The sequence below is a fragment of the Pinus tabuliformis genome, chromosome 8, assembly GCF_031772625.1.
Source record: "Pinus tabuliformis cultivar Carrire ecotype Pingquan chromosome 8, CPIR1, whole genome shotgun sequence".
Lineage (NCBI taxonomy): Eukaryota > Viridiplantae > Streptophyta > Pinopsida > Pinales > Pinaceae > Pinus > Pinus tabuliformis.
In genome coordinates this window covers 1,578,959,214-1,578,986,031 of record NC_142294.1, presented here as the reverse complement: position 1 = coordinate 1,578,986,031, position 26,818 = coordinate 1,578,959,214, and the positions used below count along the sequence as shown (strand labels likewise).

The following is a 26,818-nucleotide window of genomic DNA, read 5'->3' as shown; positions in this document are numbered from 1 at the left end:
AGTTTTAACAGAGAGACTAAAAGAAGATTTCATGTTAAAGATCCTAAGAGTCTCCATAATGAAATAATAAAGGAGCAACCTAGCCTTTGGAATTATGACATTTTGTCTAACTCTATAATTCCCCCAGAGGTCAAGATTGATGAGAAGGTGGGTGATTTAAAGAATAAGGTATGGTATACGTATTTTGATGGTGCATCTTCTAGGCATGGTAAAAGTGTTGGAATTGTATTAAAGTCTCCCCTTGGTCATATTTTCAAATTTGCCTATAGATTGGAATTTGAAGCGACCAACAATGTTGCCAAATATGAAGCCTTATTGTTGGGCCTTGAATTGGCAAAAGATTTGAGGGTTAAGTTGCTTAGTATCAAGGGAGACTCTGATTTGATTATCATGCAGATTAAGAACAAATTTACTTGCAAGAATCAAAGATCAAGAAATTATCAAAATGTTGTATGGGATACTAGGGAATGTTTTGATGCTCTTGATCTAGAAGCTATCCCTAGAGAAAAGAATAACTTGGCCGATGAACTTGTCGTTGCAGCGTCTACTTTGTAGTTATATAATGAATTGTTGAAGGATAAGGTTAAAATGGAAATTATTTTTAGACCTTCTGTACCTGACAATGTGGAGCATTGGCAAGTTTTTGATGATGAAAAACAGGTGATTCGCTTTCTTAATAAGTTGGATGAATTTGAAAATTTTGAGGTTAGTTATAAAGAGGATGGATCTGATAATCATGAAGATGTAACTAATCCTACTCCCAGGAACATTGTAGCTTTGGAGCAGCATTTTGATCATCATGATGTTGCAAGGAAAAAGGATGAAATTAAGATGGATCTAGGGGAGTTCATTGAAGTAAACATTGGTACCTCTAGTGACCCTAAAATCGTGAAGATTGGTAAAGGTACTAGTGATGAAGAAAGAAAAAAGTTGGTTAATTTACTTCGTGAATATAGAGATGTTTTAGCATTTTCTTATGATGAGTTAAAAGTTTATACAGAAGATGTCATGGAACACGCTATCCCTTTAAAAGATGAAAATGCTAAACCCTTCCGTCAAAAGCTTAGGCAGATATGTCGGAAAATGTAACTAGGTTCGGTCTTCATTAATGTATTTGAGTCATCATGTAATGTACTTGTCAAAAGAATGAAGAAAATAATTCTTATTATTATTATTATTTATGACTTATTAAAGCATGGGTTTCATGCTTGGGTCATCATGTTTTAGGTCAAAGTCCCCGTTGAGGACTTCTAGAATTTATTTTGAGTTAATAGAGTCATTGAACTTTTAAAGAGACCCTTCTTGGGCTTTTGAATCATGTAGAAAGGTTTAGTATTGAGTCAAAAATGAATTATGTTACCTCCACACCAAGTCGGCCTTAAGATGATCAAGTCGGCCTCAAGGAGGGTTATTCGACCTCACCTAAAGACTACAAAAGAAGCAGTTCGAATTCATTTGGAGGAGAACATCTCAAGCAAGTTCAATATCTCTCTAGAAGCTGGGAAAAGTGTGAAGTGAAGGAAGAGGGCTAAAGAAGTGCAAGTTTGGTCAAGGTGAAAGAAGAAAGGAAAATCGAAATTTCGGTGCATCTCTCTCTCTCCCTCGTGCCCTAGATTGGAATATCAAAGTTCTCTTGTTGATGTGGCTGCCAGTTGTTGCATGTTGTTGTTGCTAAAGCAAGTATAGGTCGAAGTTGCTATTGTTGGATGTTGTTGCCTCAGGAAGTTGTATTGGTCCAAGATCGAAGTTCCTAAGTGAAGATCGAAGTCTTTTAGCCAAGATAGAAGTCTCCAAAGCAAGATTGAAGTTATTGGGACCAAGAAAGTGTTGCATAGTGTTGTTATTGTTGTTGTTATTGCCAGGTCAAATAGGATCATCTGCAAAGGAAGAAGGTTGACTTGGTGTGGAGGAAAGTTTGTGTCAAGGTCTAGAGTGTGAAAATTTGGATGCCCAAATTTCTACTGTAGCAACTGATTACGTTTCTCCTATTTGTTAATTACTGAACCAAATTATTCACTGTTTCCTACAGTAAACATTGAAACGGATACACTGCAGCCTTCACCATTTAAATAAAATGCGGAAACAAGAAACTGAATAAGAAAGAAATACAACACATCTACACAGTTATTTTTGGACAAATGTCCCCGAAAAAACCCAGTGTGGGAAAACCAGTGCACCAGCTTTGAGGGTTTTATTATTAAGCAATAGTAATTTCTCAATACAATCTCTAGATGCCTTCTTAGCTACCCAGTACAGAGAATATCATTGGCAAAGAGATAAGTGAGATTACCGCACACTATTGCTGGAAATATGATTGATGCAACCACTGAATGAACACCGCCTAGCTCCCTCTGTGCTGCCTCTGTGCAATCACTGCGTCAACCCAGCGTCACAGCCTCTAGGGACCGCGTTACCCCTTCTGTTGATCAATTTGCCTCTGAGATTTTGACTTTTTCTCTCCTGGTCTCACACCTCGGCTTTCATCCACAAAAATCGATCCCTCAAGCAAATTTTGGATCTCCTCAAAGCTCTGCGCTGCCTCTGCATCAGCCTACGCTACCTCTGCGTGGCCCTGCGTCAGCCTCTTCTGGTTTTGTGTTGCCTCTCTCGTATCTCTCTCTGCCTTCTCTACTAAGTATTCTTGGATCAAGAGAAATCTCCAATCGAAACTATCCTTGCCCCTCACTGCAAAAGCTCACTTCAAATTTCTCACCAGCAGCTGCTCTGCTTCAGAACTTTGATCTTCTGAACTCTACTCGATATGTTCTCCAAGTGCCCCTCAAGCCTCTTCTTATATCTTTCTGTTGGACAACCAACGTCCCGGATTATCTTCTAATCAATGACTTAGATCATTTTGACTTGATCCTTGTCTTCTTCTAGAGGTTACACCAACAGTTTAGATTAATACCCATTAATTATTTTAACTTCCTAAGTTTAGACTTAGGGTCCCATTAAAAATAATTAATTATTTTAATAAAACTGTCTCCTGGTGGAATTTCCCAAAACGATTTCTGAGTATTGGAAAATGCATGTGTCTAAGCCTCCCTGCAAATTTTGAGACTTAGAGCACATCCGATGCTACCAGAAATCAACACTCCTCTTAGCGAGGTGCTCTAGCAATGCACCCTGCTGAAGCATCACTTTGTTCTACAACATTTCCTTCTGTGTTGTTGATGTCTGACATTTTGTCCACCAACTACTGTGTGAATGTTGCATTTGTATTGCTGCTAACCCTGCCACTATCAACACTGCATCCGTACTACAACTCCCTCTCAATTCTGCATCCGTGTTGTTGCTGGCACTACCACTGCCAACACTGCATCTGCACTACAACCTTCTCCAACTGTTGTTGCTACTGCATCAACAACGGAAAAGCATCCCAAATTACTAAACTAGTGTTCAGTATGATGCATCTCGTTGCTGAAGTCTCATTTGTGCCAACTGCACTGTTGTCAACTTTGGCTCTGCATTGCTCAGTCTCTAGCGCTTCTAGCCACTGCAACTATCACTCTGACACTCCTCTGCACCAACTGACACTGGTCCATCCTGCTACTTCTAATCTGGGCTTCCGTAGCAAGGAATTGATCCGAGAGGTGGGCTCCTCAAATATCCTGCCCAACTGCAGTCCTTTCGAACTACAATTCTAGATCACCCCACCTGCCTCCTGGAAATTCCTGGGCTTTCATGGCGAACTCCTCCTCAATCTTCGCGGCTGTAACCTTCAGATCATGCTTCTCATCTTTGTCCTTCTTGAGAGGACACTGTGTTGGGTAGTGACCGAATTCACCAAACCTAAAGCATTTGATCTTTGAAACATCTTTCTTCTTCTTTCGTTGCTCCTGTTGCCCCTTAGATGCAAGGGTTGCATTCTCTTCCTCCTCCTTGGGCTTCGACCCACCGCTGCTTCCGTCAAATTTACACTTGACCAAGTCTCTCCTCAGCTCCTCTTGCTTAAGAGCTGCCCACATTTCATCCCAGTTTGGCAAAGTCGCCTTGCCAAGATGCTCTGGACAAAAACTTGCCACTCCTCCGAAATTGAATTCAAAGCCAGTCTTACCATCTCGGAACCTTGAGGTGTTGACCCCACAAATGCCAGCTCGTCTCGGGTCTCCTAAAGCTTAGTAAGGAACTAATCAATGAGTTCCCCATTCTGCATCTGCATAGATCTCATCTTCTGCTCTAAGTACATCTTCCTCTGCCCGGAAGATCCCTGATATAGTGTTGACAAGGCATACCACATCTCCTTGGCAGTGTCTCTGCCAGCGATGTGACAGACTATATGATCCTTTACTTCGTCGAGGATCATTCTCTTTGTCTTCACCATTTCTCCCTTGTACTTCTTGAGCGGATCTGGATTTGCGGGCTCAGCTACCACGCTATCGACGTAGACTTTGAGAAAATGCTCATCCAGAAGGCATGACATCCTTGCCTTCCAAATCACATAGTTGGATGCCCCATCCAACTCTCAGTCCACTAGCTGCCATCTCTGCCAATCGAAATGTCGAATGACCTCCTCTCTCTTGTTGCTGCTCAATAAATGAGAATTCGAATTCCCTGGCTAGGAATTCTCTAAGGAAAAAATTCCCTTGAGTGTTTCTTCTTCCCTCTAACATCTTTCTGCCCAGCAACTGCCTGCAGAAAACTGCGTCAAGCCAGGAACCCCTCTTCGCTGAAACTACTGCTGCACTGCTCCCTCTACCGTTGACAGATTTTGATCTGGAAATCCTACCTTTCTGTCGACTCACTCAGAGAGAGATTTACCATGAAAATCTATCCCTCCCAGCGTGAACTGTGCAATCCCCCTGGGGATTCGATTTGTTGCCTCTGCAGGAATTTCTAACTCCCTTCCTCCTTCAGCGTTGGGCTCTTCTGACACTATTCTCTTGTTTCACCTGCAGCTCTGATATCGTGTGAAAATTTGGATGCCCAAATTTCTACTGCAGCAACTGATTGCATTTCTCCTATTTGTTAATTCCTGAACCAAATTATTTATTGTTTCCTACAGTAAACACTAAAATGAATACACTGCAGCCTTCACCATTTAAATAAAATGTGGAAACAAGAAACTGAACAAGAAAGAAATACAACACATCTACACAGTTATTTTTGGACAAATGTCCCCAGAAAAACCCAGTGTGGGAAAATCGGTGCAGTAGCTCTGAGGGTTTTATTATTAAGCAGTAGTAATTTCTGAATACAATCTTTGGATGCCTTCCTGGCTATCCAGTACAGAGAATATCATTGACAGATGTCTGACTGATCCAACCATTGAATGAACAACCCCTGACTGCCTCTATGTTGCCTCCACGCAGTCACTGCGTCAACCCAGCGTCACAGCCTCTAGGGACCGTGTCACCCCTTCCGCTGATCAATTTTCCTCTGAGATTCTGACTTTTGCTCTCCCGGTCTCACACTCCGGCTTCCAGCCACAGAAATAGATCCCTCCAGCAAATTTCGGATCTCCTCAAGGCTTTGCGTTGCCTCAGCGTCAACCTACGCTGCCTCTACGTGGCCCTGCGTCAGTCCACGCTGCCTCTACGCGGCCCTACGTCAGCCTCTTTTGGCTCTGCAATGCCTCTCCCGGATCTCTCTCTGTCTTCTTTGCTGAGTATTCCCGGATCAGGAGAAATCTCCAACTGAAACTATCCCTACCCCTCACTGCAAAAGCCCACTTCGAATTTCTCACCAGCAGCTGCTCTGCTTCAGAAATTTGATCTTTTGAACTCTACTCGATATGTTCTCCAAGTGCCCCTCAAGCCTCTTCTTATATCTTTCTGTTGGACAACCAACGGCCTAGATTAACTTCTAATCAATGGCTTAGATCATTTTGACTTGATCCTCGTCTTCTTCTAGAAGTTACACCCACAATTTAGATTAATACCCATTAATTATTTTAATTTCCCAAGTTTAGACTTAGAGTCCCATTAAAAATAATTAATTATTTTAATAAAATTGTCTCCGTGTGGAATTTTCCAAGAGTTAAAACGATTTCTAGGTATTGGAGAATGCATGTGTCTTAGCCTCCCTGCAAATTTTGAGACTTAGAGCACATCCGATGCTACCAGAAATCAACATAGAGTCTTGGATTATCTCAGGAAAACTATTGAAAGAAGAATTACTAACTGGGTTTTCCCCTAGAGAGGGGTTTTTCCTTGGCAATGTGCCTATGTCTGGTGTCCATTGATTTATGTGCTATTTCTTTGGTAATTGCTTGATGAACTAAAAGAAGGAATACATAAAGGAAATCTAATAAGAAATCAAGAACACCACAAGTAATTATCAAGTATAAGAAAATCTTTCTGCCTTTCTGATTTTCTAACATGGTATCGGAGCTTTGGTGACGAAAGAAGAAAAAGGTAGTCTCAAGCACTAGATCAAGGAATCATTCAGAAGGATTATTCAAGGGAAGAAGTCTACTATCTTCAAGGACAATGTCTAACACAATCAAGAGAGAGAACAAATTTGAAGGAGCCTCAAACTACAGGTCTTGGAAGAAGATGATTGACCTCATTCTTGAAAAGAACAGGGTACTAGATGTTATGAAACCAGCTCACAAAAAGATAGAAAAGATAGATCAACGCCTTAGAAATAAGCCTCTTCGAGGGGGCAACGTCCTTTACATTACACAAATGAACAATTCTTAGATGATACAAATGACAAGACCTCCTTTCTATATATAGAAGTCTAAGGGGTCATAATATAATCAGAGCCAACACAACAATAATAATGTAAGGGCACAATAATAACAATAGTGGGCTTCTAGAAAAAAAAACCATCGAGAGCTGGAGCGCTGGTGCAGACCATGAAGACCTAGTCTTCTGCCTGCGCTTTGGCGCCTCTACGCCCTAGATCCCCCCGCCCTGCGGCCCCGTGGTCCTGGGCCCTATGCCCTGCTGCGTTACTGAAACTCCCCATCTGCCTGCGTCTGTGTGGCTGAAACTCCTGGAGTTGCGTTGCTGAAACTCCCTGCTCTGCATCTGCTGCACGCGTGTCTACTATAGTTCTGGTCTGCGTTGTAGGCCGGGGCCGTCTGTCTTGGCTGGGCCTTCCAAGGCCGTCTGATCTCATGGAGGCGCTGGGTACTCCTCAGGGGCCTCCCTTCTCTCCCCCTACGCCCTCTGCCTCTGATGCTTTCAAATCCCTGCTGGCTTCCTTGCCTAAGAAGAAGAAAGTGGAAGCTGCAAAGTTCGTGAAGAAACTGGATGATATTCCTCAGATTTCTCTCCTGCCAGAAGGGCCGATCCAAGTCGCCCTGTCTCTTGCAGATCGTGCCCTCGTCAGCTAGTTCACAGGGCTCTGGCCTTCCCCAAAATCCACAGAGAACTGGGTCGCCAAGAACTGGGCACCCTTGATAAAAGACAAGGTAACCTCTTACTTTCTCGGGAGAGGCTACTTTTTGTTTGAGTTCACTGCAAAAGAGGACAAGGATCTGATTTTCCGAAATGGACCTTACTTTATGGGTCCTCAAGGACTATATTTGAATAAATGGACGCCAGATTTCGATCCAGCAGTGGATGTGCCCTCAGCGGTCCCGATGTGGGTGAGACTTCCCAACCTTCCAGTGCACTGTTGGAATTGGGATTCTCTGAAGCACATAGGCAACACCCTAGGCAAATTTATAGACAGGGCTAACAACAAAGATCAGTATGACTGCACCAGAATTTGCGTGGAGGTAGATCTAGAGGTCGGGCTACCGGAAGCCATCAAAATAATAGTAGGTCCCTGGACTCATGTGCAGAAACTCAATTATGAGCAGCTGCCCTTCAAATGCCGGAAATGCCACATCCATGGTCATTTTGCCAGAAACTGTCCATCCAATGAGGTGGAAGAAAAAGGGAAAGAAGAGGGTTGGAACCAGGTAAAACGCACCAAAATCTCTCACAAGAAGACTGCAAATGCAAATGCTAAAGCCCCGCAGACGGGTCCTGCTCAGAAACCAACCATGGAAGGTCAAGGGAACAAATTCGAGCTCCTAGGATCTGAAATCATGACCTCCCAAGAGGTAGAGATCCCAAAGGAAATTTCTCCCGCCAAAGCTTCCCCCTCCATCAAAGGTGGAAGTGCAGCAGAGAGATCCAAAGGAAAGATCTCAGAAGAGGAGGAGGAAACCCAAGAATCTGAGGAATCAGAAGAAGAAGGAGAAATAGGTGACTCCCAATCCTCTCCCAGAAGATCCACAAGAGGACGCAAGTCTGCAAAGGAAAAAAGAGAACAAGAAACCTACAAGGACAAGCTTCAGGGCAGCCAACCAACTCTAGAGAAGCTATTGGCAAAAACCCCGAAGACGACGAGGAACCAACATCAGGGCTCCAAGGGAGCCCATCACAACAAAAATAAATGATGAAGATAGTCTCCTGGAATTGTAGGGGTATGGGCACTAGAGCCAAGGAAGAAGCAATGAAAAGTTTAACGAGATTGGAAGCCCTGGATATCCTCCTCATCCAGGAGACCAAAATGGAGGACGCAACTTTCCTCCAAGCAAGTAAAAAATTTTGGAATAAAAGCGGAGCACAAGCAATTTCTGCCCGTGGAGCCTCGGGAGGGCTTGGGTCGCTCTAGAATTCTAATAAGTTCTCATTAATCTCTGAGACTTTGAATACTCATTGGATTTTCTTAAAAATGCAACAATTAGAAACCAAGGAGATCATTTGTCTATTCAATGTGTATGTTCCTAATAATGCAGGTGAGAAAAAAAATTGTTGGGACTCCATAAAAAGCCTGGCAGATCTAGAGAATCTGGAAAATATCATCATAGCCGGAGATCTCAATCTCACCCTTCTCTCGTCAGAAAAAAGAGGAGGCAACATTGTAAGGGATCCGGCAAGAGAATGGGCGGAGGATCTCATGCAGGACTGGGACCTGCTAGACATCAAGCCTGTTACTGGTAAGTTTACTTGGTCAAATAAGAGAGTTGGTCCTGGACATATAGCGGCAAGACTTGATAGATTTTTTGTTCAAAGCTCCTTCCTGCTTCTTGGGCTAGAGGCTAAAATGCACATCCTACACAGCAGTGTATCGGATCACAAGCCCGTAAGTCTTGAGCTGCTGGCTCCCAAGGACCTAGGTCCTATCCCTTTCAGATTAAGTTCTCTTTGGACTAAAGAGTCAGAATTCATGCAAAAGGTCAGAGACTGTTGGAAAGACCCAGTCAAGGGTTCCCCATTTTTTGTTTGGGAGGAAAAACTTAGAAGAGTAAAAGCAATGCTAAAAAACTGGGCCAAGACCTTGCCCAATCCTGCAGCTGAAAGGAAAAAAAGTCAAAAATCCCTAGAAATGCAGCATCTCCATCTAGAAGCAACTGAAATCACCAAAGAAGATCTGGACAAGGAGACGCAGCTTCAGCAGAAATTCCATAAGGCTTGCTTGGCCGAAGAAGAATTCTAGAGGCTCAAATCCAGGAGTCTTTGGCTCAAAGCAGGCAATAGAAACTCCTCCTTTTTTCATAAGCAAGCCCAAGCCAGGAAATGCTGTAACTCCATCTCTGAAATCAAAGAACAAAACTGCACATTAAAGGATTTTGCCAGCATCAAAAAGGCAGCTTCCGAACATTTTAAGAAGTTGTATAGTGAGGACATGGAGGCTAGCCAAAGCTCTAAACTCCTGGATGTTGTTCCCCGCCTTATCACTACCAGAATGAATCAGCTGCTTGAAACCAAAATCAACAAAAATGAAGTCAGGGACGCCCTCTTTGCAATGGACCTCGACAAAGCCCCGGGACCGGATGGTTTTACAGCCAGATTTCTTCAGACTTGTTGGCAGATTGTGGAGAAGGAGTTCTTTAAAATGATTCAAAAGTCCCAAGATTGCCAGAAAATTGGAGGTTGCACAAATTCAGCATTTCTCGCCCTCATCCCCAAGGAAAAAGGAGCAAACTCATTCAATAGATTCCGTCCAATTTCCTTATGTAACATTGGATACAAAGTGATAACCAAGGTTATAGCGAATAGGCTGAGAAATATTCTCCCCAAAATCATCCTGGAGAACCAAGGAGGATTCATTCATGGCAGACAGCTAGTGGACAACTTCATTCTGGTCCAAGAGGCGATCCAATCCAGTCTACATCGAAAAGAAAAAGGTATGGTCATCAAACTAGATCTAGCAAATGCATTTGATCGAGTAAGGCATAGCTTTTTGATAGATGTTCTGCACAAGTTGGGTTTTGGTCAAAATATTATAAACTGGATCCGAGCTTGCATCTCGGAGCCCTGGATTGCTCCCTTGGTAAATGGTAGGGCTACTGATTTCTTCAAAGCCTCTAGAGGGCTGAGGCAGGGGTGTCCCCTCTCACCCCTCCTCCTTGTGCTACAGGCTTCTATCCTCAGCTTCTATCTAGATAAGAAACAACAAGATCAAGAAATAGCTGGCCTGAGCATAGCAAAAGGGGTTAAAAACATCAACCACGCCCTTTTCGCTGACGATACCTTGCTGATGGGGGCTGCAATTCCACTTTCAGCTGCCAGATTTAAAGAAGTGCAGGAAGATTTCTATGAAGCCTCGAGCAGCAAATTATATAATGGCAAATGCGATATCTTTTGTTGGAATACTCCTCCCTCTTCCGCAATCTCCATTGCCAGATGTATAGGCTTTGCAGCCTCTTCAAATTGGACCTCTTTCAAATATCTTGGCCTCCCCATCTTCCTCAAGAGGGCCTTGAGCAAAGACTAGACCCCTCAGATCGAGAAATTCAAATCAAAAATGCAGGCCTGGGGATCCTCCTGGCTCAATATTGCTGGCAAATCAATGCTTATCAAAGCAGTTCTCAGTAGCCTTCCTTTATTCCAATTCTCTATCCTCTTGGCACTAGTGGGTATCCTCAAGAAGATGGAGGAGCTAATTAGAAAAAAAAATTGAAAAGGAGGCAAGCAAAACGAAAAGAAGGTCCCTCTAGTTAACTGGGGAATAGTCACCAAACCACTTCAGGAGGAAGGGCTGAATTTCAAAGATCTCTGTGCTCAAAACTTAGCCATGGGAGCAAAGCTGATTTGGAGAATCATAGCTCCCAATCCAGGTTGGGCGCATTTAGCTTTATGGAAAAAATACTTCAGAGGTCAGAGACTTCGATGCTTGGATCAGCCCAAATCCCATCTCAGAACCCCCTTCAGTATGCTCAGTAACAAAGCAGCCCCGCTAGTAAATGCTCACGCCTTCTGGATACCTGGGAATGGTCAATATATCAATCTGTGGGATGACTGCATCATGAACAGGCCCCCGCTAGCTGAATCGAACTCCATGATCGAACTGAGGAATTGGATGAAGGACGCCAATATCAAATCGCTGTGGGATATTTCGAGCTGGAGCGGTGACTGCTGGTCTGGTTGGAAGCAGCTCCCGGTTCCACCCGCACTGCATAATGACTACGCAGCTTTCCTTAACATTCTGCATGGGCTGGCTCCTATCCACGCTCGGAGGAAGGACGTCCGAGGCTGGGGTCAGCATCGAGAAGGTTTCACGGTTGCGTTGGGCTACTCCAAGTGCGTGGAAAGACCCCACATTCCTCCTAACCCTGCTCCTTGGATGGGCATCTGGAATTTCCCCTCTATTCCAAAAATCGATCATTTCTGTTGGCTGCTCTGCCACAGAAAAATCCTTACAGATGATAGGTTACAGAAGAGGGGCTTTCTCGGTCCTTCAAGATGCACGTTATGCAAAGAAAACCCGGAAACCGCCCCTCATATCATGATAGAGTGTAAATTTGCAGGCCTTATCTGGCAAGAGCTTCTTGGAACCTGGAACTTTAACTTCATCTTCCCCTGTTCCGTCACGGACCTGTTTGCTAGATGGTTGTCCAAATACCTAGGTCCAAATCCTAAAAATAAAATAATCATTGCAGCTTGGACTATCCTTCCTAAATTCATCAGTTGGAAAATCTGGTTTGAGAGGAATAGAAGGATATTTAGAAATAAAGAACAGGATTTCAGACTCGTTGCAAATATAGTAAAATGCCAGTTGAACGAATGTCTGAGAGACAAAAGGGATGATACAAATCTATGCCAGCAAGATATCGAGTTGGGAGCTGCACTCAATCTCCAATTCCAAAAATCGACCACCATACCTATCTTTCCCAAAGATTGGCAAATCAGAAAAAAAGAAGAAGAATTTTAGTCCTGGATTTCCAAGCAAACACTTCCTTCTCTCTTCTTTGACGGGGCAGCCAAGGGAAATCCAGGAATTGCTGGCGCAAGAGGGCTCATAATAAACTCAAAAGAAACTTCTATTCACAGATATGCTTGGGGACTGGGTCACTCCTCAAGCATGCAAGCTGAAGCGATGGCCCTTCTTCAAGGGATCAAACTACTTAAAGAGTTGGGCCACAAGGAGGCAAATGTCTTTGGCGATTCGCAGGTCATCATCAAAACAATGGCGACAAATTCTAATCCAGCAGATCTGCGTCTTGCAAGGACGATTACAAGGATCAAAGACATGACAAAGCCCCTGAATTTGAAATTCTTCCATGTATTGAGAGTAAACAACAAAGAGGCAGACATTGAGGCAAACAAGGCAGCCCAGTTATCTGCTGGGATTATTCTCAAAGACAAAGAAACCTCATGGGATCCAATCCCCTAATCTTCCATGTTTTATTGCATTTTATTGAAGCAGTTTGTATGCATTCATAAGCTCGGGAAAGCAACAGCAATAGATCACATTATAAAATGTAAAAAGAGGAGATTCATAAGCATATGTGCTATGTTCCTCTTGTTGGAGAGGCGCTTAGAAAGAAGCTCCACTATCTGTAATCTGAATTGTGGCTTTTTGCCAAAAATCTAATGAAATCCCATAACTGTTTCTGTAAAAAAAAAAACAATAGTGGGCTTCTATGGGGTACAATAACAACAATATGGGGACTACATAGGCACAAAAATATAATAAGGGGGTTGTACTAATAACAATAAGGGGTTACACTAGTAGTATAGGGACCTAACATGCCCCTCTCCTTCAAAAAGTGTTGTCCTCAACGCTTGAGTAGTTCTTGATGCTTCTGTATAAAATTCTTGTCCTCCCATGTAGAATCTTCAGCGGATAAGTTCTTCCACTTGATGAGATACTCTGAAATTGATCGATTTCGTAGCTGTCGGGTTCTTGTTTCTATGACTGCTCCAAATTCCAATATGATTTTTCCTTCCTCATCAAGTTCTGGCAATATTGTTTGAACTGGGATCTTCTGGAACTTTTGAATGAGTGGCCACTTCTTCGTCCTTCTTCCATTCATCCCTTGCTTCGTTTATCCAATCTGGTTGGATAATAGAAATAACACAAAACAATGCTTCCACATCCTCATCCTTTATTGAGAGCGCATCTGCAACAACATTTTGCTTCTTTTTTTTGTAGATGATTTCAAAGTCATAACCCAACATATTTGTGACCCATTTTTTTTGTTCTTCTAAAGATAATCTTTGTTCTAAAAAGTATTTAAGACTATCATGATCCATTTTTACCTTGAAGTGTCTTCCCATTAGGTAAAGTCGTCATTTCTTAAGTGCATGTAGTATTGCCAACATTTCCTTCTCATAAATAGCTTGCTTGAGATGTAGCCGTAAAAATACCCAATCGCCTACATCAAAACTTCTTTCATTGTGATGTTGATTTGCCAGTTGTTTCATTTGATTCTGCACCAAAGTGGCATTATCCTTTAAAAGTTGGAGAACTTCTTGTTGATGCTCGATGTGATCTTTCACTACTTGAATGTTTTTCTTCTTGATATGTCCTTCTATATAGAGAGTTTGAGGAATGGTAATTTCTTCCAATGCATTACAAGATATGGTCGGATTCATTTCTTGATGCTTGATGTGATCTTTCACTTCTTGAACATTTTTCTTTTTAATATGTCCTTCTATCTTGATAGTTTGAGGAGTGGTAATTCCGTCCAATGCATTACAAGATATGGTCGGATTCATTTCTTCTTTCTCGATGTGATCTTTCACTTCTTGAACCTTTTTCTTCTTGATATGTCCTTCTATCTTGAGAGTTTGAGGAGTGGTAATTCTTGCCAATGCTTTACAAAACATGGTCGGATTCATTTCTTCTTTCTCTCGGGTTGGTTCCTAATGTATATCCTCTTCTTTTGATGTTTCTTGATCCCTTTCTTCCTCCTCTCCACAATCAATATAAAATAATTTCTTCTCAGCACACTTATGACCCTTAATGTATTTGTTATCACAATTGTAACAAAGCCCTTTTGCTCTTTTTTCTTCCAATTGTTGTGTTGTCAACCTTGTAGGTTGTGGAAGGCTAGGAGAAACAACACTTTCATCTTTATAGTTGTGAAGGGTAGACTTCCTGATTTCCATAATTTTGCTTTCCACTTTTCTTGCCAACCTGAATGCCTTCTCAAATGAATTAGGTTCCCAAAGATGAACGTCATGTTGAATGTTATTCTTTAAAGTCCCTATGGAGACATCAATCTTCTTCTTCTCTAGAATATCATTTTCCCTTATATTCAATTTTTGAAAGTCCTCAATGTGCTCTTCCATTGAACACTTTTGTTTGAGATTTAGAAATTGGCTAAAGAAGGTGTTTCTCTTTGCATCCTCATAATATGTTATCATTTCCTCCATGAAAATTGACCATGTAACAAGTGGTTTACGAGAACAAAGCCCTTTTATACCATAAAAATTGATCTGGTTCTAAATATGAAAATGCAATACATACATTTTGTAACAATGGTACACCATGTAGATCAAAATATTTCTCCATCTGTAGTATCCAATTTACAGGATCCTTGCCATCAAACTTCATCATCTCGTTTTTTCTTGATTTTAGGAGCTCGATTTTGAAACGACTCTAACTCTGTAATTTCAGATCTTTAAGTTATGAAATTTTTGCTTGTAATAGCCCTCTTAGTCCCCTTTCTAGCTCCGCAAGTCTGATACTTGTACGACATGCCACGTGTCACTGTTTCAACCTTAGGTTCTCAAAATTATACCCAAACAAAAGAAAGTTCATCCTATTTCTGTAACTTCTTACGAAATTTCAATCTGATGCTCGGAGAGAAAGTTATGACAATTTTCCCAACGTCACCTGTTTAGGATGTAATTCGGGAGTCTGCAAAAACCCTAACTTTCTCAGATCATATATCCGAAAATATAGCGAGCCAAGACCTGAAATTCAGACCCGAGGTTCAGACTGATTTCTCCTCAAATGGGTTTTTTTTTAACTTTTGAAACTTCGTAGCGAAACAATTATAGCGAAAATTCCACGATGGCCTGTTTTAGATGAAATTTTGGGTCTTACAAAAACCCTAACTTCCTCAAATCATATCTCCGAAAATATAGTGATACAAGCTGTGAAATTCGAACCCGAGGTTCAACGCGCTTTCATCTCAAACGGGTTTTTTTTAGCTTTTGAAACGTCGCAGAAAAAAAAGTATCGCAAAAATGCCATGATGACCTGTTTGGAGCAGCGAAACCCTAGAATCCAAAGCTCTGATACCAAATGTTATGAAACCAGCTCACAAAAAGATAGAAAAGATAGATCAACGCCTTAGAAATAAGCCTCTTCGAGGGTCAACCTCCTTTACATTACACAAATGAACAATTCTTAGATGATACAAATGACAAGACCTTCTTTCTATACATAGGAGTCTAAGGGGTCATAATATAATCAGAGCCGACATAACAATAATAATGTAAGGGCACAATAATAACAATAGTGGGCTTCTATGGGGTACAATAATAACAATATGGGGACTACATGGGCACAAAAATATAATAAGGGGGTTGTACTAATAACAATAAGGGGTTACACTAGTAGTATAGGGACCTAACACTAGACTTGGTCAAAGGAGAAGTAAAGAAGCCTACAGAAGACTCCAGTGATGCTAATAAAGTGACGTACAGAGAATGATAATTAGTGGCCATGACTCTAATGGTAGAAAGAATAAAGGACAGTCGTGTCCCATTCATAGCCAACACTGACCATGCTCAAGAAATGTATGAGGCCTTGTCAAATTTATTCACTATTAAGAATAATGGTCAAGTAGCAAGCTTGAAGAATGAACTAGGGACCACAAAGATGACTAAAGAAGACACAGTGGCCTTCTTCTTTGTGAAAATAGCAAGAATCAGAGATGACCTTCTGGCCATTGATTAAATTGTTCCAAACAAAGAACTTGTGATCACTACTCTATTAGGATTGCCACCTACTTGGGGTGCATTTGCTGCAGGACTTAACAGTTGGAAGGAAACTCCCACTTTTGAAAAACTATGGACTACTTGCAGCCAAGAAGAATTAAGTATCTCATTAGTTGTCAATCCTAAAAGACTTTCAAATGACTACACTACTCATCACAAAGGAAACTTCAGGCAATCGAAAGGACCGAAAAGGAAGGTAGACATGTCCAAGGTATAATGCTACCAATGTCATAAGAAGGGTCACTACAAGAGTGATTGTCCTGACAATCCAAGAAATAAGAAGAGAGAAAGAGATCAAGCTAATATTGTTGAGGAAGAAGACCTAAAGAAAGCCAAACCCTAGAAATCTGACATAAGGGACTTACACTACAAAGTCCTTTGCTTTTAGTCTTAGATATTCTATTTTGTATTTTTGATGTTTAAAATTTATAGGTTTTAACATGTTTTTGGAAAAGACATTTTTGTTTTTGTAAGTTTGTAGGTATCCCTCAAGCTTTGGAGAGAGCCCCCAACATCTCCCAAAGATAAGTATCTCATTTCTTTTCAGTTGTTGGTTTCATGTACTTATTCAAGTTTTGTTTATATTATATACTAATCACCTTTCTACCTCTATTGTCTTGATTAGGAAAAGATCTGATATATCCTCAAGGAGTATAGAAGAGGGCCTCCCAAGACAAGGTTTGTCAAGAAACAACGGTATGCCTTAAACTACAAAACATTGATCTCTTCATAATAAAGGTTTATTCATTTTGATAATCTATTACTAACATTGTTATGTCTAGTTGTATTGAATCATAATGATTCTTGTTTTGGGTGATTCATCATTTGATAAATCTACCCTCCTCATACTCATGATTGATTATATATAACCCTAGAGAGGTTCTTTGAAAAACCCTAACTTAAGGGTATGACGATGTGTGAAACCCTAGCTTACTTAAGGCTATTGGGAAATTGCTACTATGTTTGATATATTGATGATGTAATGTTTGGGATTTTGGTATGATCATGAGAACCCTAACTTATTAGGGCTGAAATGGTGTCGTCTGAAATCCCGAACTTTTGAAATTTTGGTAATGTAGGGTTTGCTATGTTGTGTTATGAAACCCTAGATCTTTAGGGTTTGGTTGGGTCTATAAGCAAAAACCTTGTTATGTAAGGTCCTAGGAATGAAAACCTACGTATGTGTCCATTGGTTGAATCCCTAGCCTAGTCTAGGTCGGTATATGTCTTATGTATTAATGTTGTCTAACATATGATGTGCTTATGCATGATAATGAATTCCTAGATATGTGTGTTGACCTAATTATTGATGGTCATAAGTCTTAGGGTTTAATATAAGCCCTTGTCTGAGTTTAATATTATAGGATGATGTTGTTTGGGAAATCTAGGGTTTTGCAGCTAAACCCTAGTAGTAGTTAAATTCTCTAGTATGTGTGATATGACAATCTGGAATCTATAAATTTATATAGTGATTGTTGAGATTGTGTAAATAAGAAATCTAGGGTGTACATCAAACCCTAGTAGAAGCTAGTTATGTTGTTGATTAAGTTGTGATTGATTTTGATTATTAGAGCTCATCTATGAAATCTACGGTTTACATGAAATCCTAGTGGGAAGTCTAACATTTGAATTCTGAAAATTGTTAGATACATTACTTTCTTGAATTGTTTCTAGGGTTTTCTATATGAAAGAACTTGTCATATCGTTGAAAGAATATTGAAACCCTAGATGAGTTTAATATTTTGAACTGTTGATGTGATTTAGGGCAAGAAGTTAAAATATTATCTCTTGTTGATTATGTTTGTAAAATCTAATGCTTTTGTTATTATAAGATTTTGATAAGGCTAACTTCATGCTTCTATAGTTTTGGTTGTACTTGCTATCTAAGTTGTGCAGGTACATCGTCTTCAAGATGGTGAAGATGATCGTAAGTAAAGTTGATGTGATAAGCATGATGAAAAGGATGGAAGCCATGAAAGATTCTCAAATGTCATAAGAAGAAGTTGATCTCCCTAAGTTAAGAGGGAGCCTAGATAAAAGAATTCTCCTTGGTTAAGAGAAAGGGCATTACATAGTTTTGATTGGAGAATGCATTTTAAAGGATATGTTGTTGCATGTGGAGTAGAAAAAGAAAGTGTATGATTGAGGAATCTTCTGTCAAAGATTCAGTTGATAGTCCTACTGTATTGAGAAGCAACATCTAAAAGACCCCGAAGGCTTGTGTTTGTTTATGAACATACGAAAAAATATTATTAATGGGGGTTGTGTTTGTACAGGGAAATCTCTCGAAGGTTTTGATAGCATGTTGGTTACCGATCAGTTTGATCGGGAGGGATTTGTTGTCCTTGATCTACTGGATCAAGGAGTGTTGAGGCTTTGTGAGTGAAGCATTATCTAGGAGGACCTCTGGCTAGCACTTTGTGTTGATGTCTAGGTCCCAAAGTTGAGAGGGTGGTGTTGGTCATAGAGCTCTGACCTCAGATACACAGCTCGATCCCTTATTTGATGGTTAGCAAGTAAGCCTGATGGTACCTAGAGTGGCTAAAAGCTTGAGTCCATCTTAGTCCCACTTTGATAGATTGCCCTAGTCAGGAATCTAGTCCATGGCATTGAGGTGCTTAAACTGTTGAGAGACCAATGGATAGATTGCCCTAGTCAGGAATCTAGTCCATGGCATTGCGGTGCCTAAAATTCTTCATGGTTCATATAGTTGAGATCTTCCTCGTACTTGTATATGATGAATACCTCCCTAGTTAAGAGGGAGTCTGGAAAATGTAACTAGGCCCAGTCTTCATTAACATATTTGAGTAATCATGTGATGTACTTGTCAAAAGAAAAAAGAAAAGAATTTTTATTATTATTATTATGACTTATTAAAGCATGGGTTTCGTGCTTGGGTCATCATGTTTTAGGTCAAAGTCCCTATTGAGGACTTCTAGGATTTATCAGTGTACTTTTAAAGAGATGCTTCTTGGGCTTTGGATCATGTAAAAAGGTTTATATTGAGTCAAAAATGAATTATGTTACCTCCACACCAAGTCGGCCTTAAGATGATCAAGTCGGCCTCAAGGAGGACTATTCGACCTCACCTAAAGGCTATAAAAGAAGTAGTTTGAATTCATTTGGAGGAGAACATCTCAAGCAATTTCGATATCTCTCTAGAAGCTGGGAAAAGTGCGAAGTGAAGTAAGAGGGCTAAAGAAGTGTGAGTTTGGTCAAAGTGAAAGAAGAAAGGAAAATCGAAATTTTGGTGCATCTCTCTCTCTCCCTCGTGCCCTAGATTGGAAGATCGAAGTTCTCTTGTTGATGTCGCTGCATGTTGCTGCTAGCAAAACAAGTATAGGTCGAAGTTGCTATTGTTGGATGGTGTTGCCTCAAGAAGTTGTATTGGTCAAAGATTGAAGTTCCTAAGTGAAGATCGAAGTCTCCAAAGCAAGGTCGAAGTTACTGGGTCCAAGAAAGTGCTGCATAGTGTTGCTACTACTGCTGCTGCTGCCAGGTCAAATAGGATCATCTGCAAAGGAAGAAGAAGGTTGACTTGGTGTGGAGGAAAGTTTGTGTCAAGGTCTAGAGTCTTGGATTATCTCAGGAAAACTATTGAAAGAAGAATTACTAACTGGGTTTTCCCCTAGAGAGGGGTTTTTCCCTGGCTGTGTGCCTATATCTGGTGTCCATTGATTTATGTGCTATTGCTTTGGTAATTGCTTGATGAACTAAAAGAAAGAATATATAAAGTAAATCTAATAAGAAATCAAGAACACCACAAGTAATTATCAAGTAGAAGAAAATCTTTCTGCCTTTCTGATTTTGTAACAAGATAAATCCTAAATTGGCCCCCTTAGTTCAAAAGGAGCTTTCAAAGATACTTTTAACGGGAATTATTGCTCAAACTAGGCATTCAACATGGTGTTCTAAATTGGTAATTGTTAGGAAAAGAATGGGACAATCAGACTTTGTGTCGATTTTAGAAACCTTAATCTAGCATGTAAAAAAGATAATTACCCTTTGCCAAACATGGAGACTATGTTGCAAAGGGTAACGGGTTCAAGAATGATGTCATTGCTAGATGGTTTTTTCTAGATACAATCAAGTATGTCTTAAGAAAGATCACCACAAAACTACTTTCACCACACCATGGGGTACATTCGAATACATTAGAACGCCTTTTAGATTAACTAACGCTAGAGCTACCTTTCATAGAACCATGGATTATGCCTTGGTTTCATTGGTAAAATCATTGAGATATATCAAGGTGATCTTACGGTTTTTTCTAGGGATGGTATCAGTCATTTAGGTCGTCTTAGGCAAGTTTTTGATAGATGTAGAGAGTTTGGAATCTCCTTCAATCCTGCTAAATCTGTATCTGGAGTAACTGAAGGGAAGTTACTTGGTCACATCATCTCGAAAGATGGGATCAAGACAGATCCTAAAAGGGTTGAGGCAATCCAAAAGATTCATCTTCCTCATAATCTCAAATCCCTTCAATCTTTCCTTGGAAAGACCAACTTTCTTAGGAGATTTATTCCAAATTATGCAGAGATAGCCAAACCTATTCAAAGTCTTCTTAAGAAAGATGCTAAATTTTTGTGGAAAGAAGACAGTAAAAAGTGTTTTCAGGAAATCAAAGGTGCTATTGCTAAAGCTCCTATTTTGGCTAGCCCTGATTATTCTAAAGATTTCATGGTTTTTTCTTTTGCTTCAGAGGATACAATTGTCGGTGTCTTGTTACAAAAGAATAAGGAAGGTCACGAACAACCTATTGCTTTCATGAGTAGAGCTCTTCAAAATTCTGAATTAAATTATACTACCATGGAAAAGCAAGCATATGCCTTGGTCAAGTCTCTTAAGCATTTTAGGACTTATGTGGGTTATTCTAAAATCATTGCTTTTGTCCCACATTCAATTGTTAAACATATATTAACTCAGACTGATTACCTAGGGACTCGTGCTAGGTGGGTTACTAAGATCCAAGAGTACTTGATCTGTATATTGGTTTAGGCTACAGTGTATTTGCATTAATATTTTTTGAATATTTCTAAAAATAACTTGTTAAACTGAAGAACACAAGTAGGTAATGCAAATCAGTTTACTGCAGTAGGATTTGTGGTTTGTTAGATTCAGAAATTTTCACAGTCTATATGCTCCCCTTTCTGCATCCTCGTGCATCTCAGCCAATGTTTTAAAACTCCAACTCCGACACCGACTCAGCCGAGGATCAACTCCAACTCCGACTCCAACTCGGTATCGACTCAGCCGGCTCGATTTCAATGACTCGGTCGTTGTAAAAAGTACATTAAATATTTATTTTTTATAAAAAAACATAATTTTAAAGATTTTCATTCATGTTTCCAAACACACCGCATTAGAATATAGATAGAAGACAACATATGATCAAAGTAGGCTCATGTATATATCCATTATATCAAAATGGCACCCAGTGCACTATCCAATACATACATGATGATGATATAGAGATCAAAACAAAAACACATAACCAAGGAGGCTAGAAATGGCCTCCACAACAAAAGTAAACTGACCAGTACCACTGGCTACTGCTAGAGGAACCAAGATCATTTGGATCAACCTCTGGATCAGAGTCAGACAGGGGGCCCCACGGATCCTCATCATCATCATCTCAAACTACCACTGTAGAAGTGGTAGCACTAACAGGCTGTGCAACAGCTGCAATCTGAGATAGACGAGATATGTGCTTCTGTCATGGCTCCACAGAAAAAGCGCCTGCAACTGGAGGACTTGGGGATGGCCCTGAGGCTGGTACAAGTGGATCAGGATCTGCATTCAACTGAACATTATGTTCAAGTGATGCCTCCACCTGTAAATCCAAATCAAGATCCTCATTAAAATCAAACTCTGCTGGATGACTCTCCACTACTCAGTCTGATGTTGGATTAATGTCCTCCAACACAATGGGATCTGAATCAGGTCTTTTGTTCAGCAATTGGTTGCGTCTGAGCCGGAGGCTGTATTGGACATAGACTAGATCATTTAACCGTTTTTTATCCAAAAGGTTTCTCTTCTTTGTGTGAATCCTCTCAAAGACAGACCAATTGCGCTCACACCTAGTAGCACTACAAGTTTGACTCAAAATATGAATTGCAAACCTCTGCAATTCAGGACAATGGCTACCAAAAGCCTCCCACCATTGTGCTGCAAAAAACATAGGAGTGTAATGAGTTAGCTCAACAAAATTACAAATTATATCCAACTTTCAAATTATAAACGATTTAACGAAATAAGTATTAAGAATTTGAAATTGAAATTTTTGTTTACCTAGCTCATCTACTTCCCTTGCAATCTTTGCTAGGTTCTTCGCAAAGGTACCCGAGGCACTGCTGAAGATTGTGCCTGTCGGTGTATCTCCAGCTGATCACACTCCGATGGGATCATGCGATCAATGCAGTCAATCAATCCATCTCTAACCTCCCCTTTCAAAGCTCCTGTCGCCTTAGCTTTATAATGATATAGTGGATTCAAAAAATACCCAGCTGCATGTATAGGGCGATGGAGTTGATTGTTCCATCTTTCATCAATGATTGCCCAAATGGGTCGATACTTAGCCACTTTATCCTTGTATGCCCTCTTTATTTGCTCCTTTGCTTGATCCATATCCTCATAAATGAAGCCCATAGTCAATCTTTCCCCATCCACCAACCGCAACACCTTAACCAGTGCCTCAGCAAGCTTCACAATCCCTGCTGCCTTCTCCAAAATATTTCTTCATTAACTTTCTTTTTCAATTCTTTGCCTTCCAGTTTGTGAGACCACTGGCTTTGATTCCATTCTTCACTAGAAAAAATCTTTTGCAAGTTTCTATGTTGTGAAAGCATAGATTGCAATGTCAAAAAATGAGTAGCAAATCTAGTGATGGCAGGCCTAATAATATCCCTGCCCCCCATGTTTCCTCATCAAGCTCAAAATCCATGAATGATTGTAGACAAATTTTGTTATGCTTTTGGCATGATCTACAATGTTTTTGACCCAATCTAATTTGCCAATATCCTCAACCATGAGGCTATGCAATGTGCAGCACATGGGGTCCAAAACATGGTTCTGTGTTTTTCCTCTAACAGTTTACCAACAAGAACATAGTTAGAGGCATTATCTGTGATGACTTGAACAACATTAGCCACCCCCACCTCCTCAACGACCTCATCCAATAGTTGAAACAACAATTGTCCATCTTTTACCTTATCAGATGCATCAACTGATTTTAGAAACATGGTTCCCTGTGGGCAAAAGATAAGAAAGTTTATGATGGTATGGTTTCTTTGATCAGTCCATCCATCTGACATGATGGTACATCTTGTTCTTGCCCATGAGTCCTTGAAATCTTTCAAATACTCATTAATGGAGGCAATTTCTTTCTGCAAACAATACCCCCTTAGCTCATGCATAGTAGGGCCTTTGAAGCCTTTTCCAACAGCATGTATGGCATCAAACATAGGCTCATAATATGGTGAACGGGAAGCATTGAAGGGGATATCAGCATCATACCACCATCTAACTATGTAAACAAGCAGTCTCCCTCAATGCTTTCTTCCAATGGTCATCTAAAGTGGGATGCATATGACTTCTACTAGCTTGAGGATCATGTGCATTTGATGGAGAGGAGGGATTGAAATAACTTTTGATATTCATATCACCATTTTTCATTTTACCCTTTCCCTTTTCTTGAATAGACTCAAAAGAGGGAGGAACATATCGGAAGGGGTTGGATGCATCAGTACAAGGGATAGCGAAAGAACCCTAAAAATCAAAATGGGGGTTGGTAGCCAACATTTTTTGTATATTCCTCTTCCTCCCAATTTCATCCTCTAACTCTTTTTGCCTAGCCTTATCTTCTTTAAACTTCTCAAAGTTGGCTAACAAATCCTTCCTAATCTCCCCAATTTCTGGCGAGGTACATGGATTAATTTGGCCTCTAATCCCCGCCAAGTGTTGTTTCAGCCTATTAATGCCCCCAGGACCTTCCTTAATTTTCCTATGGCAAAATTTGCAATGCACTTGACTATCAACCATTTCAACATATGCCCAAGCAGCATCTTTCACTCTAGGTGCCATTTTTTGACTTGGAAATGAAAGCAAAAAATCTGAAAATGAAAACAAACAAACAAAAAAGCATTGATTCAATGTTCATTTCTTTCACAAAAAGCACTCTTTAGGATTTCCAAATTTGCACATAAAATTTAATAAGCAAAAACAGATTTTTACAAGTGAAAAAAAATACCTCCAGGCACAAACTGCCTCCTCAAGCTTGCTCCAAGAAACCAACTCCTCAATGGCAAATGTTGCTCGAAATGGCTGCCCAAGAAGCTCCTCACTCCAGCTACAATGCTTGCCCAAGACTCCTCACTGCTGCTCCAAAAACAAACTCAACAACTCCTTACAAACTCTCACTGAAATTCTCACTCAAATGCATAATATAGTTGTGAGAAAATGAGAGGCGTTGGGTGGGTTAAATAGGGTTTAGGAGAGGGGAATGGACCCCAAACACCACATAGGCAAAATAAGAACCGGTTTGGAGTCCCCCAAAATAACATTTAAAAAAAAATCGTTGATTGACGAGTTTTACGAGCTGCTGTTCCAACCAGGCCAAGTAGGTTCAGACTCGGCCGAGCCAGCCGAGTTGTTAAACAACCCGACCGGCTCGATATTAACCCGGCCAGTCGAACCGAATCCAAGGCCGAGTCAATGCTGGAGGGCCTGGCTCGGACCAACTCGGCTGAGTCGGTTCCGAGCTAGCCGGCTTTGAAAATAGAGCTTTGGCGTTAGAAATCATCTAAGGAACAAGCTCCCTCTGAAGTTCGATTTCCTTCACGAAAATCCTTTTGCCAACCACTGTCGAACCATCCCTCTCTGATCTCTCTTTGTTGCTGCTCAGCACTGGATCTAGATTTCTTGGCAAGAAATCTTCTGAGGAACTGATTCCCTCTACTTTGCTTCTACCCCACTAGGTATTGTTCTGCACGAACAGAATCAGCGCCCCACTAGCAACTTCAGATCAAATGTGTGCTACACCTCTAGCCCCGACGACTGAAAAAACAAGACTCAATAGTCTCTGCGTTGGCCCAGTAATCACTGCGTTGCCCTCTGCAACAACAGCGTCACCCAATCAGGCTGACGCAGGCTTTGCGTGAGCCTCCCTTGGTGACTGTGTCGCCCCTCTTCTACACTCTCAGCCAAAAACTACGTTGTCTCCTGGGACAGCGGCCTTCACACAGATTTTTCTATGTCCTTTCGTCGATGGCTTCAGTCGTCCTTGATCTGCAATCACTCTGATACCATGTGAAAATTTCTGAATCTAACAAATCAGAAATCCTACTACAGTACACTGATTTGCATTCCCTACTTGTGTTCTTTAATTTAACAAGTTATTTTCAAAAATATTTAGAAAATATTAATGCAAACACACTGCAGCCTACACCAATATACAAATCAAGTACCGAAGGAAGGAAAAAAAAAAAAAATATATATATATATATATATATAAAATAAAAATAAATAAATAAAATAAAATAAAATAAAATAAATAATTGAGACAATCATGCAAAGGACTTATTTTTGGACTAAACGTCCCTGGAAAAACCCAATGCGGGAAAACCAGTGCAGCAACTCTGAGGGTTTTCTATTATTAAGCAGAAGTTCTAAATACAAATGTTGGTTGCCCTCCCGGCAAACTAGTGACAGAGAAATACAATGGCAGAAAACCTGAGTGAGTTTTACCTCACTTCACTCGGCAGATTTCGGCTGATCTGACAACAAAACTGGCTGGCCCCGACTACAACTGCGCTACCCCTTCGCAGTAACTGCGTGGAGCTCTCTGAGGCTCTGCGTTAGCTCTTCTGCCCACTACTTCAACTTTCCCCGCCAGTTTTGGCACTCTGCGTGGAAGGCAGCGCTCTCCCTCTGCATTGGCCCTTCTGGCTTTATGTCAAGGCTGCGTGAGCCCAGACTGGCCCAACGTCAGCTCTCCTGGCTACTGCGTTGCCTCCACAAGCTTCTTTGCGCCTCTCTGTCAGTATTGCCGAACTATCACTACCCCTCAGCTGCAAGATCTCCCCAATTTATTTTCCTCCTGAGAACTTCTCACCTTAGTAAATTGATTTCTTCAATCTCTCTGTGTCTTCTCCAACTGACCCCAAGCGTCCATTTATACTTTTCCAGTTGAGAAACCAACGGTCGAGATTAAGTCTCTAATCGACGGCTAAGATTAAATTAGACTTTATCCTCATCTCTTAAAAGCTTCTCACCCATATTTTCATTATTACCCATTAATATTTTAATTTTCCTAAGTTTAGACTTAGGAACCACATTGAAAATATTAATTATTTTAATAAAATACAATCTGTGTGGAATTTCACCAAACGATTTCTGGGTCTTGGAGATCTCATGTGTTCTAACCCCTCCACAAAATTTCGGAGCTAGAGCACATCCGATGCTACCCAAAAATCAACATAGACCCCTTCTTTGCTAGGCTTCAGGATGTCCGGGACCAACTGTCTTCAATAGGGTCAGCGCCCCAGCCTACAAAATTGGTACAGTTACCTCTGAACAACATTTCCGAAGAATGGCAAGTTTTCATCCAAACTATCCGGGGCAAAGAAAAACTGCCAGATTGGTACCGTATGTGGGCTGATCTACAACAGGAGGAGATGAGGTGAGATTTGGTG

General features: G+C 40.8%; 1 protein-coding gene and 1 pseudogene across 7 annotated transcripts in view; one reads left to right on the top strand and one right to left on the bottom strand.

The window, feature by feature from the left end:
* Positions 1 to 26,818, bottom strand: part of LOC149242065 (pentatricopeptide repeat-containing protein At4g30825, chloroplastic pseudogene) — a 98,723-nt pseudogene that overhangs the window by 56,082 nt on the left and 15,823 nt on the right. The window lies entirely within an intron of this gene.
* On the top strand, positions 7,457 to 9,384 carry LOC149242066 (uncharacterized). Its single transcript, XM_089370754.1, has 2 exons — positions 7,457 to 7,949; positions 8,684 to 9,384. The coding sequence occupies exons 1-2, from the start codon at positions 7,457 to 7,459 to the stop codon at positions 9,382 to 9,384; spliced, it is 1,194 nt and encodes a 397-aa protein (XP_089226880.1).